This window comes from Schistocerca gregaria, chromosome 6, assembly GCF_023897955.1.
Source record: "Schistocerca gregaria isolate iqSchGreg1 chromosome 6, iqSchGreg1.2, whole genome shotgun sequence".
In the NCBI taxonomy this organism is placed as follows: domain Eukaryota; kingdom Metazoa; phylum Arthropoda; class Insecta; order Orthoptera; family Acrididae; genus Schistocerca; species Schistocerca gregaria.
In genome coordinates this window covers 39,983,116-39,996,565 of record NC_064925.1, presented here as the reverse complement: position 1 = coordinate 39,996,565, position 13,450 = coordinate 39,983,116, and the positions used below count along the sequence as shown (strand labels likewise).

The following is a 13,450-nucleotide window of genomic DNA, read 5'->3' as shown; positions in this document are numbered from 1 at the left end:
CCTACATGACATGGACGATAGTAATTGACAAAACAGATATTTCAAAACTTTGATTGTGTCTTCTTGAATATAAAAAGCCTGTCAACATTCACTCAGTGCTGCACCATTCATAATGACCTTTCTTTTGTTTTTGATTTACTTGTAATTGTCTGATTATGAGACTTTAAAACTAACAGAAGGGCAAATAGACACATCAGAACATGTAAATAAATAAGTAAGAAATGACTGACTGTACCAGCACTTGCAGATATTTCTCAATTGGGCTAGTTTGAGTCAATTGTGCTACAGAAAAGGTTTACTGCATACTTATGTTTCTAAAATATAGTGCTTAACAAATCAAGTTAATGTTACAATCAAGGCAGAATTTCATGCCTGTTTCATCAACACAGAATACCAATATATACTGGAAATGTTACTCATGACACACAATTGAAATAATGTTATATCCTGAACCGCATAGCATCGGGACATAAATTTTGCTGAACAATAAGATATTGTTATGTGTTAAGATTCTGAGATCCTGAAATAGCGCTATTTTGGTAAGTACATAAAAATTAATTTGGGCAGATATTCAAACTACTGCTGATTGTTAGTCCCATTTTTCTGTCTGTTACTTGAATTTTTATAAGAGTGTCACATCTAGTTTTCCAAGTCTCCTCAGATAAATAACACACAAATCTATTGCAATGTGCTCATTAGATTGAGTATCACATTAAATTTTGCTATCAAAATTTTTGAACAGTAGCTATTTTGGACCTTACAACAAGCACAAGTACCAATGCACAATTTAAATCTTAAACCACTTAAGACATTGAATAAAAATCTCTCGGTGTACATGCGTGTCCATTCAAGATAAAACTCCAAGCTTTCGACCACTACCTCCATGAACGTTGTCAGGGCTAAAACTGACTGTCGTGAACTAGCGAGGTTCCCACTTTTACATGCAAAGGACAGCTTCTGATTGCCTGGAATACATCATAGCAACAGTGATACGGCGCCTAGTCAAGTGGTGTCCGCGTTGCTTGCTGCATCCTCTCTTGAATCAGAAGGTAAAGTGCGGGAAGTTTTTCTCTGTGATTTTCCTTTATCCAGTTCACTCTTCCAAGTGTTTCTAAGTGCATAGCCGATGTCTCTGTTAAAGTTATTATCACTAAGTCTAATTTCGACTGCTTCCCAGATCACAGAGTCCCAGTAATTCGATGCGTGGGCTATTACTCTGGTAGTGGTCGAAAGGTTGGAGTTTCATCCTGAATTGACAGGGCACATACACCAAGAGATTTTTATTCAAGAAATACGTCGCGAAAGACTTCATAGCCACTTAAGACATTGTAATAAGATAAGTTATGCTACCCAACATTCTTACTGACATGCAACTGAAGCTCCATTTGAATACTGTTTTACTTGCTATATTATAAATAAAAGTGATGAAAGACACAAATTACTGACAAAAGATTTGCAGAGAAACAAATCATAAGAAAACTGCACTAAGATCTACTATTTCTCTTAAATGTATGTGTGAGTCTAAGGACAGAAAAAAATAAGAGGGTGGAGGGGGGGGGGGGGCAGGAAGGGGGTGAGAGAAAAAGGAAAACTTAATGTTAGCAATTCTAATTTAGGATTCCTCTGCTTTACACTGTATGGTTAAAGTAAAAAAATTCATTTAGTACCATTCTATGTTTATACACCACTTTTAGATAAACCTGCAATTACAACAACAAAGAGCACTTATGATAATGTAGATAACATCTACATAACACATAAACATCAACCTTCCAGCAATAGATATAGAGTAGTACAAATGGTGTGAGTAATTTAATAGTGGAATTTGAATTAGAGAATTTATATTTACCTCCAGTCACAGTTAATGTAGCAAATTCATACTCAGCCACAGCGAAACCTGCATTATTATGAGCAGTGACACGAAGATGATACCAAGTAGCTGGGTCCAGGTCCAAAACAACAAAATTGCCGCCTGGTTTCACATTGTTAGACACCTGATTCCATTCTGTCTGTGACCTAGACATTGAAATATCATTTATGTAAATAAATGTGATTCTCACACATATTTTGAAACATAATAGACACAATAAACACAATATATCTTCCAAAAGCTAAATTTCTTGACGAAACCCCTATACTTACTTCTTCTTGTGTTCAACAACAAAGTACAGCATTGGACAACCACCATCAGACCAGGCACTTAAATGTAAAGTGATACTGCCAGATGAAACTTCAATGAAACGACTAGCTTCTGGTATACCAGGTTTTGCACCCTTGGTTTTTGTATTCAAAATGTCTGAGGCATCTCCAGTACCAATTCTGTTATGACAAATGTAGTTACATATTTAGCAACATGTAATATCAAACTATGCCTGAACAGAATTTAGTTTTTTATTTTTTATTTATTAATTACATACCCATTATACGCCGTGACATACACCTGGTAACGTGAGCCACACCAGAGATTCTCAATAGTGAAAGTCTGTGTCTGGCTGCCAGCCTGTACTGTTTCCCACTCACCGAATTCTGGCTTGTAATGAATAGTATATCCATGTAAAGGTGCATTATCCGTTGGATGTGGACGTAACTTTATTGTGATTGAGTTTGTTGTAGTAGATGTTAAAGTGACTTGTGGTTTATGAGGTGGTGCTACAAAAATTGAAACTGTATGTTACATTTATAATAAAAACAATACAGGTTGCCTTAAAATTTTACATTTCACCAACATGTGTTGTTATGGGTAAAAGATTTTAGTCTACACATAAACAGGACATACCATTTTAATCTAAATTCAATAAATTGAAATTCTACTGTTTGAGCAGAATTAGACAAAATATAGCCCCAACAGAATTAGACAAAATAAAGCCAGATATGAAGTAAAACCTTTCACAATCATACTACAAGGAGTTTGTACTGTTTTTTTGATTTTACAATAGCACAATGCACATCGAATTCATTCAACTTCTGTATTACTAATCATTAGAGGTACAAAATAAGAACATGGATAATCAATAGTGCATTCATTACAATGGTCAACGCCTTTTTCACAGTACAGTTCAAAAATAATTTTGTTTACTCAGTTAAGACTGTACTAAAAAAACAGAATACTGCAAGAAAGTCCTGAAGAAGATGGCATCGAAGTCTTAATACATTCAATATAAATTACCTGAAACAGTTTAATAAATAGAAGAGTATCATGCATAAAAATAAAAACATACCATGCACAACCAATCTGTGAGTAACAGTGTCTTGACCAAAGGAATTTTCCACAGTACATGTGTATTCTCCAGCATCTTGCCTTGTTACAGATGTAATGAAGAGTGACCCTTCAGGCAACTGTCGAATTCTGTCATCTGGCTGAAAAGCAAGTCCTTTCACTTTCCAAACAATTTCTGGAGGAGGAATACCAACCGCAAGGCAAGGCAATTTCACATCTTCCTTATATGTTGCAGTGAAATTGTCATCAAATGATGCAATTTTTGCTGGAACTGTGAAGAAAGGGCAAAGGCTGAAGAAATAGAGTACATTATTCTTGTCATAATAAATAGTGAAAAGAAAATACAATATTAATCAAAGTTGGACACAGAACAGTTTTACCTCTTGGGCTAGGTGACAAAGAGACAGGTTTTGAAGGTTGACCTTCACCAATAATAGTTGACGCTGTCACCCAAAATTCATATCGCTCTTTCTTCTTAAGCCCAGAAGCTTCATAGCTCATTTGATACTGGGGTACCTTCTGACTTTTGGGTTCCTCCTGGGAAGATACCATAAGAATGGGGTAAAACAATTTGTGCAATCTTAAACAGTTCAATGGACTGATTATAAATTTAACTAAAAACTAGTTACCTCCTTTGCTGCTTCACTGTCTTCCTTAACATAGACTGTGTACTGAGTAACAATTCCATTTGGTTGCTCTGGAGGTTTCCAGCTGACAAGGATTGATTCACTTGACATTACCAAAGCCTTTACAGCATTTGGTGCTTCTGGAACTGGAAATTTTTCAAAGAAGTTTTATTCAATGGACTGTTCATGAGCTTGTAATGAGCAGAACCATGAATTTCAAAATAATATGTTGACTAATTGATTTAACTGTGGCATTACATTACAACAGGAACTTGTAAATATGTAACAGTACCTCAAGGATTATATAAAAAAACACACCTGCATATAATGTGTATGTATTTGCGCCTAATGTGCATGCCTGATATCCATAAGACTTCTTCATTTCAGTTACTATCATTATTTTTCAGTGTCACATTTTTGTTTGTTTTTTAAATTAGGATGCCACAGATGTTTGTACTTTCTTTGTTCTAGTAATAGTATCTAAACATTCACACTATAACATTTCTTCTTTGCAAGATTTTTGCTTTCTGACAACTGCGCGGAATAGTGTCACAACAGCACTTATTTTGATTGACAAGCTTTTGGGTTTGCAAGTGAACAATCATTTTGTTTGCATGATATGTCAATAAACTCCCCAAAATGTCTTTCTCTGATGCTCACTTATTGACGCCAAGAAAACGCGCGTTTTAAAAACATTTTCATTAGGTTTTCATAAAATTTTGACATAAAGTATTCGGTTACTAATTATTATTATATGCTTTAACTTGCTGTGTAAGTCTGCTTCATAAATTTTATGAAGTTCCTTCCCTACTTTGTAAATCACCATTATTGTGGAATCAGTGGGTGTTTAGAAAATTTTACTACTAACAGAGAAACAAAAGTGAATCGCAGACAATAAGTCTGACTATCCTTGCTCTACGTGAAGCAGTGTTCAGTAAAAACTAATTAAACTGGCTGCTCGAATCGTGTGTAATATCTGGTTTTTATACATTTGTTCAACAGTTCATATATTTAACACACAACATCAAACATTTGCATTGTATGTATATATACCCACTTTTTGGAGCTCTAGATTACACTTCATACAAGATAGTATGCCTTTTAATTTTACTGGAGGAATCCCTGTATCCTAAAAACCATATTTTGGAAGTATTCTTCTCACCTTCCTAAAAATGGTGTCAGAATCAGAGATATATGTGAGTTTGTAAATGATTCATGCTTTCAAAAAATACTAATCAATAACGTAGTTTATTTCATCACTGGTACTTGTTAGATCTAATGGTACCAATAATTAATATTGAACAGAAAAACAATAAATCAGATTGATTACTAGTCATATTTTATTTTTATAATTGGATATGACACATTTTGATAACTAAATCTTCACTGCCACACACACACTTATAGCACATTGTGTGGGTTTTATTAAAAAGGAAGTGTTATGTAAAAAAAGAAAGCTTGGACACTATTAATGAAATTGAAGTAATACTGTAAGAGGACTGATATCAACAATGTGTGGAAAGGTATAAGATAGATTATATGATGGTAAGGCAGAGATTTAGGAACCAGGTTTTAAATTGTAAGACATTTCCAGGGGCAGATGTGGACCCTGACCACAATCTATTGGTTATGACCTGTAGATTAAAACTGAAGAAACTGCAAAAAGGTGGGAATTTAAGGAGATGGGACCTGGATAAACTGAAAGAACCAGAGGTTGTACACAGTTTCAGGGAGAGCATAAGGGAACTATTGATAGGAATGGGGGAAAGAAATACAGTAGAAGAAGAATGGGTAGCTTTGAGGGATGAGGTACTGAAGGCAGCAGAGGATCAAGTAGGTAAAAAGACGAGAGCTAGTAGAAATCCTTGGGTAACAGAAGAAATACTGAATTTAATTGATGAAAGGAGAAAATATAAAAATGCAGTAAATGAAGCAGGCAAAGAGAAATACAAACGTCTCAAAAATGAGATCAACAGGAAGTGCAAAATGGCTAAGCAGGGATGGCTAGAGGACAAATGTAAGGATGTAGAGGCTTATCTCACTAGGGGTAAGATAGATACTGCCTACAGGAAGATTAAAGAGACCTTTGGAGATAAGAGAACCACTTGTATGAACATCAAGAGCTCAAATGGAAAGCCAGTTCTAAGCAAAGAAGGGAAAGCAGAAAGGTGGAAGGAGTATATAGAGGGTCTATACAAGGGCGATGTACTTGAGGACAATATTATGGAAATAGAAGAGGATGTAGATGAAGATGAAATGGGAGATACGATACTGCGTGAAGAGTTTGACAGAGCACTGAAAGACCTGAGTCGAAACAAGGCCCGCGGAGTAGACAACATTCCATTGGAACTACTGACAGCCTTGGGAGAGCCAGTCCTGACAAAACTCTACCATCTGGTGAGCAAGATGTATGAAACAGGCGAAATACCCTCAGACTTCAAGAAGAATATAATAATTCCAATCCCAAAGAAAGCAGGTGTTGACAGATGTGAAAATTACCGAATTATCAGTTTAATAAGCCATAGCTGCAAAATACTAACACTAATTCTTTACAGACGAATGGAAAAACTAGTAGAAGCCAACCTCGGCGAAGATCAGTTTGGATTCCGTAGAAATACTGGAACACGTGAGGTAATACTGACCTTACGACTTATCTTAGAAGAAATATTAAGGAAAGGCAAACCTACGTTTCTAGCATTTGTAGACTTAGAGAAAGCTTTTGACAACGTTGACTGGAATACTCTCTTTCAAATTCTAAAGGTGGCAGGGGTAAAATACAGGGAGCGAAAGGCTATTTACAATTTGTACAGAAACCAGATGGCAGTTATAAGAGTCGAGGGGCATGAAAGGGAAGCAGTGGGTGGGAAGGGAGTAAGACAGGGTTGTAGCCTCTCCCCGATGTTATTCAATCTGTATATTGAGCAAGCAATAAAGGAAAATGGAATGGACAATGTCTTGAGAGGAGTATATAAGATGAACATCAACAAAAGCAAAACAAGGATAATGGAATGTAGTCGAATTAAGTCGGGTGATGCTGAGGGAATTAGATTAGGAAATGAGACACTTACAGTAGTAAAGGAGTTTTGCTATTTGGGGAGCAAAATAACTGATGATGGTCAAAGTAGAGAGGATATAAAATGTAGACTGGCAATGCCAAGGAAAGCGTTTCTGAAGAAGAGATATTTGTTAACATCGAATATAGATTTAAATGTCAGGAAGTCTTTTCTGAAAGTATTTGTATGGCGTGTAGCCATGGATGGAAGTGAAACATGGACGATAAATAGTTTGGACAGGAAGAGAATAGAAGCTTTCGAAATGTGGTGCTACAGAAGAATTCTGAAGATTAGATGGGTAGATCACATAACTAATGAGGAAGTATTGAATAGGATTGGGGAGAAGAGAAGTTTGTGGCACAACCTGACAAGAAGAAGGGATCGGTTGGTAGGACATGTTCTGAGGCATCAAGGGATCACCAATTTAATATTGGAGGGCAATGTGGAGGGTAAAAATCGTAGAGGGAGACCAAGAGATGAATACACTAAGCCGATTCAGAAGGATGTAAGTTGCAGTACGTACTAGGAGATGAAGCAACTTGCACAGGATAGAGTAGCATGGAGAGCTGCATCAAACCAGTCTCAGGACTGAAGACCACAACAACAACAACAACAACAACAACAACAACATGGAAAGATATTTTGCTACTTATTGCAGAGAAGACATGTTAAATTGCTGGCAGGCAAGATTAAAAGACACTAACACAAAGCTCCAATGTGCAGTGTACTTGCTTGTGTGTATGAATGGCACATAGTTCTGTTTTGCTGATGATGCATGTGGCCAAAAGCTTTGTGTAAGTGCCTCTTAATTGTGCCTGTATGCTACTTAACGTGTTTTCTTTACAGTAAATAGCAGTCTTATCTTTTTCTACATTGCTGATAATGCTTCCTGCAGTTCTCATTGTTTGTAAAAGTACTGACGTTTATGTTTGAGTTTGTGAAGCTCAAGTGAACAAAATATGGCAATAGTTTATGAAAGAGAGGTTGTCAATCCTGAAGATACAGAATATTTTCTAAGAAAAGAGCTTTTGTTATGAAAATGTTGATATCATAGTTCCTTGTTTGTAAATGTGGCTACATACGAAGAAAGTTAATGTCTACAAAAATCACATAAGATTCAAGGGGCATTAAATAAGTTCTGTCGAATAAAAAGAACAAAAACTATTGAGATAATATCATAAAGTTCTGGGAGGAATACAAACAATGGAAGATATAAAAGTAGTCACTCATCATGTGCAGAGACAAGTCAGTTAAAAAAGATAATTTCTTTTCTCTTCCGTATGTTGGAAGAACTCACTCAATAATTGTTTGCTTTAAACCTCACCATATTTCATGAGCATAAATTGTTCCGGTTCAGCAAATAATAATATTCGTTTTGATTTCTGAGCAATGTCCCGATGAGGTACGACCAATGGAGAAACAACTGGAGTGATTTGTTTTCTTCACTATCAAGGGAGTAGAGCTGCAGAGATTATTCATTGAATATAACTGTAGTATGGTGGTAGTTGTCTTTGTGAACAAAAAAAAATCCTAGCTGATAAATCACTTTAAAAGTGGCCATTTAAAGAGCATTCAGATAGGGTATACTCTTCAAAAATTGACAGGAACATAGAGAGAGCTGAGCAAATGATTCATGATGGTTGTCCTGCCAGAATTAATGACATCATGCATGTGTTGAACATTAGCCAAAATTAAGCACACAGAATACTAAACAAATCTATAAACTATCACAAACCGAGTGTTTGTCACATACAATGTCAACTGATGACAAGCACAAACAGGAACACTCAGAAATGGGGAAATCATATTTAAGGGATTTCCAAGAAACAGAGAAGACTTTCTCAGTCACATACCACAGTATGGTAGATGACAAAAGACCCCTGACAGTCACAGTGGGCTCAGCATGGCCATGTTGTGTATCTACCTCGACCAGTCATATAACACAGTTTCATACACATCTCTGTGGCAGCCCAGCAGTGTCTTCACAGCTCTAGAGACAACTATTGTTTTCTCAAGCAGCCATTTCTGCTTTGCAGTCAAAAGCCAGAAATGTGTTGCCAGGACTCCGTCTCCTGCTGTTTCATCTTTCACTAACTATCGTCAGTCCCTATTCCATGTGTAAAAATAACTGCTGCCTTACTGTCTTTATCACTGGAACTGTTTCTTCTGTAAGTGATAAGATATAATATCAAATTCTAGGGTAACTTTACTGTACTTACTTGAATCTAAGCCGCACTTTTTTTCTGATTTTGTAATCCAAAAAGCCGCCTGAGGCTTAGAATTGAGTGCAAAGTAAGCAGAAGTTCTGAAAAATATTGGTAGGTGGCGCCACAACTAACTTCTGCTGTCGAATATATGTAGCGCTACACAGGCATGCTTTGCAGGCACAAAGATAAACACTGGCACCAAAACCTCTGCGTCAGTAAATAAATTAAAAAAAAAGAAAAAAGAAAGAAAAAAAAGAAAGGTGGAAGACGAGCTTTTTCCTCCGCCCCAAGTTTCGACCACTGCATTTTCATACTTTATCCAACGAAGTAAATACAAATTCCGTATTGTTCAGCTTCGAATGTAGCAATGTACTACGAAAATCTGACTGGCGAGACTGTTTGGGATGTTTGTCAATATGGCCAACTCTACATTCTGAATTTTTTCCTACCTGTGAGAAGAGATGGTTGCTAATAGGAACTTTTATGAATTGTGAATCACATGCATTATTCTCTTCACCATAAGAATAATACAAATATAAACATTTTGCCACGTATTCTTTTGTGTCTGCTGCTATCTCATTTAAATCCTGTCTGCCTAATAAACTACGAAACTAGAATGACACAACAGCAAACGCGGAAGAATATACATATCATGTCATGTTTATATTCATATTATTCTTATGCCTAGTAGTAATACAGTCAGAAATGAAGCATGGGAATTGACTAGATTTTTAAATCTAAGATGACTCTAATTTCTGTGCAGAATGTAATGTACTAAAAAGGCATCTGCAAAGATTTTCAAACGGAGAAAAATTTTCACTAAACTCTCATTCAGAACATCTTCTATCATATGCAGCCTGTAATGTGGTTCTTGTTGATCATTATCAAAGAAAGCAGCAGTGTAAGTAATAACAGTTAGCAGTCTCTTGCCACTGTTTCGCTAATGAAACGATTCCTCTCTCTCTCTCTCCTCTTCTTCTTCTCCGTTCTTTTTTTTTTTTTTTTTTAAAAAAAAAAAAATCTGCGGTAGCATGCACAAAAGCAAGCCATGCCGCGAGTGGTGACAGGCCATAAACACTCATTATCAGAATGTGACAAACAATGCATGACACAGTGTACAGTAATGCATTTTCAGCTTAGAGTGACGTAAACACGTAGTATAACAAAGAGATCAGATCAAAGAAAAATTTCGAGTCTCAAATTTCAGGTGTGGCTTAGATTTGGGAATTTTTTTTTTCCTTGATTTCAAGTCTCATTTTGCAGGTGCAGCTTAGATTCGAGTAAATACGGTAGCCAAATTTGGATAGTCTCAATCCAATAATGAATCATCAAGGTGATGTGGTATTACATAATGTAAGACTTATTCAGATATCTTTTACATCTGACATTAACATTTAGGTGTACCTTCCATAAGGATCTGTACCATTCAGTCACTTACAACAACGACATTTAGCTAATAAAACAAAGTGATTTGAAGAGAGAGTAAAGGTCAGTCAGTGGAATACATTTTAAAAAATGTGATGAAACCAAAATGAAAAGTGTAAGTTGTCAACGACACAACACAGATCCAAAATTAAAAACACTTGATTGTTCTCCACTTCCATTTTGCTGAGATATTTTTCAAAAAATTGTAGTCTTCAGTAACACCACTTTTACACATATGTACAAACTATAAGATTACTAAATCTACATGACATCAGATCTAGTTTATCTTACCAATATAGAGAAGTAGCAACACAAAGACAGGATTTTAACTACATGTTATTCAATAGTACTATGTAAGTGGTATAATATGTACTCTGAGTCTATAACTACACTGCTACATACTGCCTTGACCTGATATCATGGAGTATTGATTTGTTGTTCGGTGGCAGGAGGGATTGTGTTGGGCTGATTTGGGGGAGGTGACCAAATAGTGAGGTCATTGGTTTCATTGGATTAGGGAAGGATGGGGAAGCAAGTCAGCTGTGCCCTTTCAAAGGAAGCATCCCGGTAATTGCCTGGAGCGATTTAGGTAAATTGCGGAAAACCTAAATCAGGATGGCCGGACGCGGGATTGAATTGTCGTCCTCTCGAATGCGAGTACAATGTACTAACCACTGTGTCACCTTGCTCGGTGGGTATTGATTTGGTTGCTCCTTGGAATAATGGCATCCACATAACTAAATAATGATAATTTGCTACTAAGACAAGCACCAATTCCCAGGTAATGTTGTTTTTACTAAAAGTATTGACACAAAAAACTTTGATACTTACCATCCTGCTCAGTTTGACAATGAATTGGGGGGCTGCGGACACCGTCTCCTCCAGAAGTATAGGCTAGAACTTGCATGCTATAATTTGTGTATTTTTTCAGCCCATGTAGTATAGTCTCACTTGCAGATGTTATTTTTGTGTCTTTGGAGTTATCATCTGAGAGGAAAAGAAGGGGCAGAAACGAAATTCAGTAGTTATCTTTAAGTTCCCTGTGTTAATCAATGCAAATGCAGGAATTTTCAAATGATGGCAACAGTCAGACACTCAATAACATTTATTGTGTATACATCCATTTGAGATCTATCACAAACATACACAGTCTGCAATAAATAAACAAACACAGTTAACTCTTGAAATAAAAGGCAATATTAACACTAGCTATGATTATTTGAAGTGAAGAAATATATCAATACACAACTTGCTGAAACAAATAATAGTGTTGCTGGACTGACACATTCATAAGTGAAGAAAGATCTGCTGCAACTGTAGCATTTGTAACACTCAGAGAAATTGATCTTGAGGAGAAACCAATGGTAGAGAAAAAAGGAATGGGAAGGACAATGAGTGAAGTTATGATTCACAAGGAGAAGGTGAGCTTATATCCTGGTATGTGAGAGAAAGAATGTGCAGTAAAGGAGTTGAATATTAAAGTGGTTTAACACTCAAGGTTACTAAATTACGAAACAGAAGTCGTGGCCAAAAATTCAGGAGGCAAAATATTTAGCACTGCCAATGACACATTTAACAGTAAAAGTACATGACACCATTGGAGCATTGGGAACTAATAGATCCTTCCTCTGGATGGAGAGATGTGTAAGTTGAGGCAGGTAGGATTAAGGTAGTGTGGCCCTGTCACCACTACAGGCGGTGTCTTGAGTGGTCCACCCTTCCTTTTTAATGTTTTCCAACCTATTTACCTCTCCTCCTCAACAAAAGAACTATTAGTTCTGAAAACCAGGATAGTGTCATCTACTATTAAATATTTTTCCTCCTGAAGATACATATATTTCAAGATGACAGAAGTAAAGAGTTAGGTGAAGTTGTACCTCCAGTTTTTATGAATTCTTGTAAGTTATCAGGCATTAAAGGAAAAAAAGAAACATAACAGCAATGCTCCACAAAGTTCCAAGTCTTGTGCTACGCAAAAAAACTACAGTGAAAAAGCATCCAATTCCAAATGTAAGTGTGTTACGTATGACTTGCACCCTGACAAATCTAAACTCATTGAAACTATTAACTCATTGCTAGAAATTGTGTGCAAATCAATGGAGGAAAACAAAGTGCTATCTCAAAGGCTGAGAAACATTGAAAGCGAATGTAATAAACTATAGACCAGCAAGCAGGCCAAAAGCAGATGTAACAAATGAGAAGCATATATACTGGCTGAAGATAATGTCACTACTTTTGGTAGTCCAATGCATGCTGCTTGCTACACAAATCACAGCATCTGTACTATATTGTCTCCAGTAAAAGATTTTTGTATGTTGCATCAAAGAATTTTATCAAAGAATGACAAATTAAATGCCAGGAGGAAAAGAACACAAAAATTATGTAAACTGTGTGTCCACTCCAGTTCAAATTGTCACTCGAAAATAAAAACAATAGGTTATATCAAACCAGGTGCTCACACAGACAAAGTACTATCAACAGTAAACAATTTTTCTTGAAAGATAAAGGAAGACTCCATTATGATCTATGGTGGTTCATATGACATTCCACACAACAAAGGTTTGCATGCTGCTGATGTCTTGCGAACAGCTTTAAACTACCTGATTCATTGTAATGGAACTGTACTTGATATTCTACAAAGGCATGACTTGGTATGATCTTCATGGGTAAACAAGGCAGTAACAGCTACAAATGGACATTATGCAGAAATCTGCAACAGTCCTGCACATGTTCATAGGATAAAAGTAAACAAATTTGATAGAGAACTTTACACCACTCATGGCCTTCACCTCAAATGGTGTGGGAAAAATCATCTAGCAACTACAATTTGTGACATCACTACAAATGCAAGGAACAATGTGAACTCAGGACAGTCAGATTTAAACAAAGAGTGCACCACAACACAACAAAATTGCAGTAATG

The 13,450-nt window shown here is 36.3% G+C and overlaps 1 protein-coding gene across 24 annotated transcripts in view; it reads right to left on the bottom strand.

Annotated features, from left to right (window-relative positions):
• The window catches only part of LOC126278103 (Down syndrome cell adhesion molecule-like protein Dscam2), an 810,453-nt gene that overhangs the window by 100,378 nt on the left and 696,625 nt on the right, over nucleotides 1–13,450 (bottom strand). For all 24 annotated transcript variants that reach the window (XM_049977979.1, XM_049977968.1, XM_049977977.1 and 21 more), the window contains exons 22-28: nucleotides 11,360–11,515; nucleotides 3,847–3,989; nucleotides 3,598–3,754; nucleotides 3,219–3,488; nucleotides 2,418–2,649; nucleotides 2,143–2,319; nucleotides 1,850–2,016 (exon numbers count right to left, since the gene is read on the bottom strand). In XM_049977979.1, coding sequence (XP_049833936.1) covers nucleotides 1,850–2,016; nucleotides 2,143–2,319; nucleotides 2,418–2,649; nucleotides 3,219–3,488; nucleotides 3,598–3,754; nucleotides 3,847–3,989; nucleotides 11,360–11,515 — 1,302 coding nt within the window. The remainder of the gene's footprint in view (nucleotides 1–1,849; nucleotides 2,017–2,142; nucleotides 2,320–2,417; nucleotides 2,650–3,218; nucleotides 3,489–3,597; nucleotides 3,755–3,846; nucleotides 3,990–11,359; nucleotides 11,516–13,450) is intronic.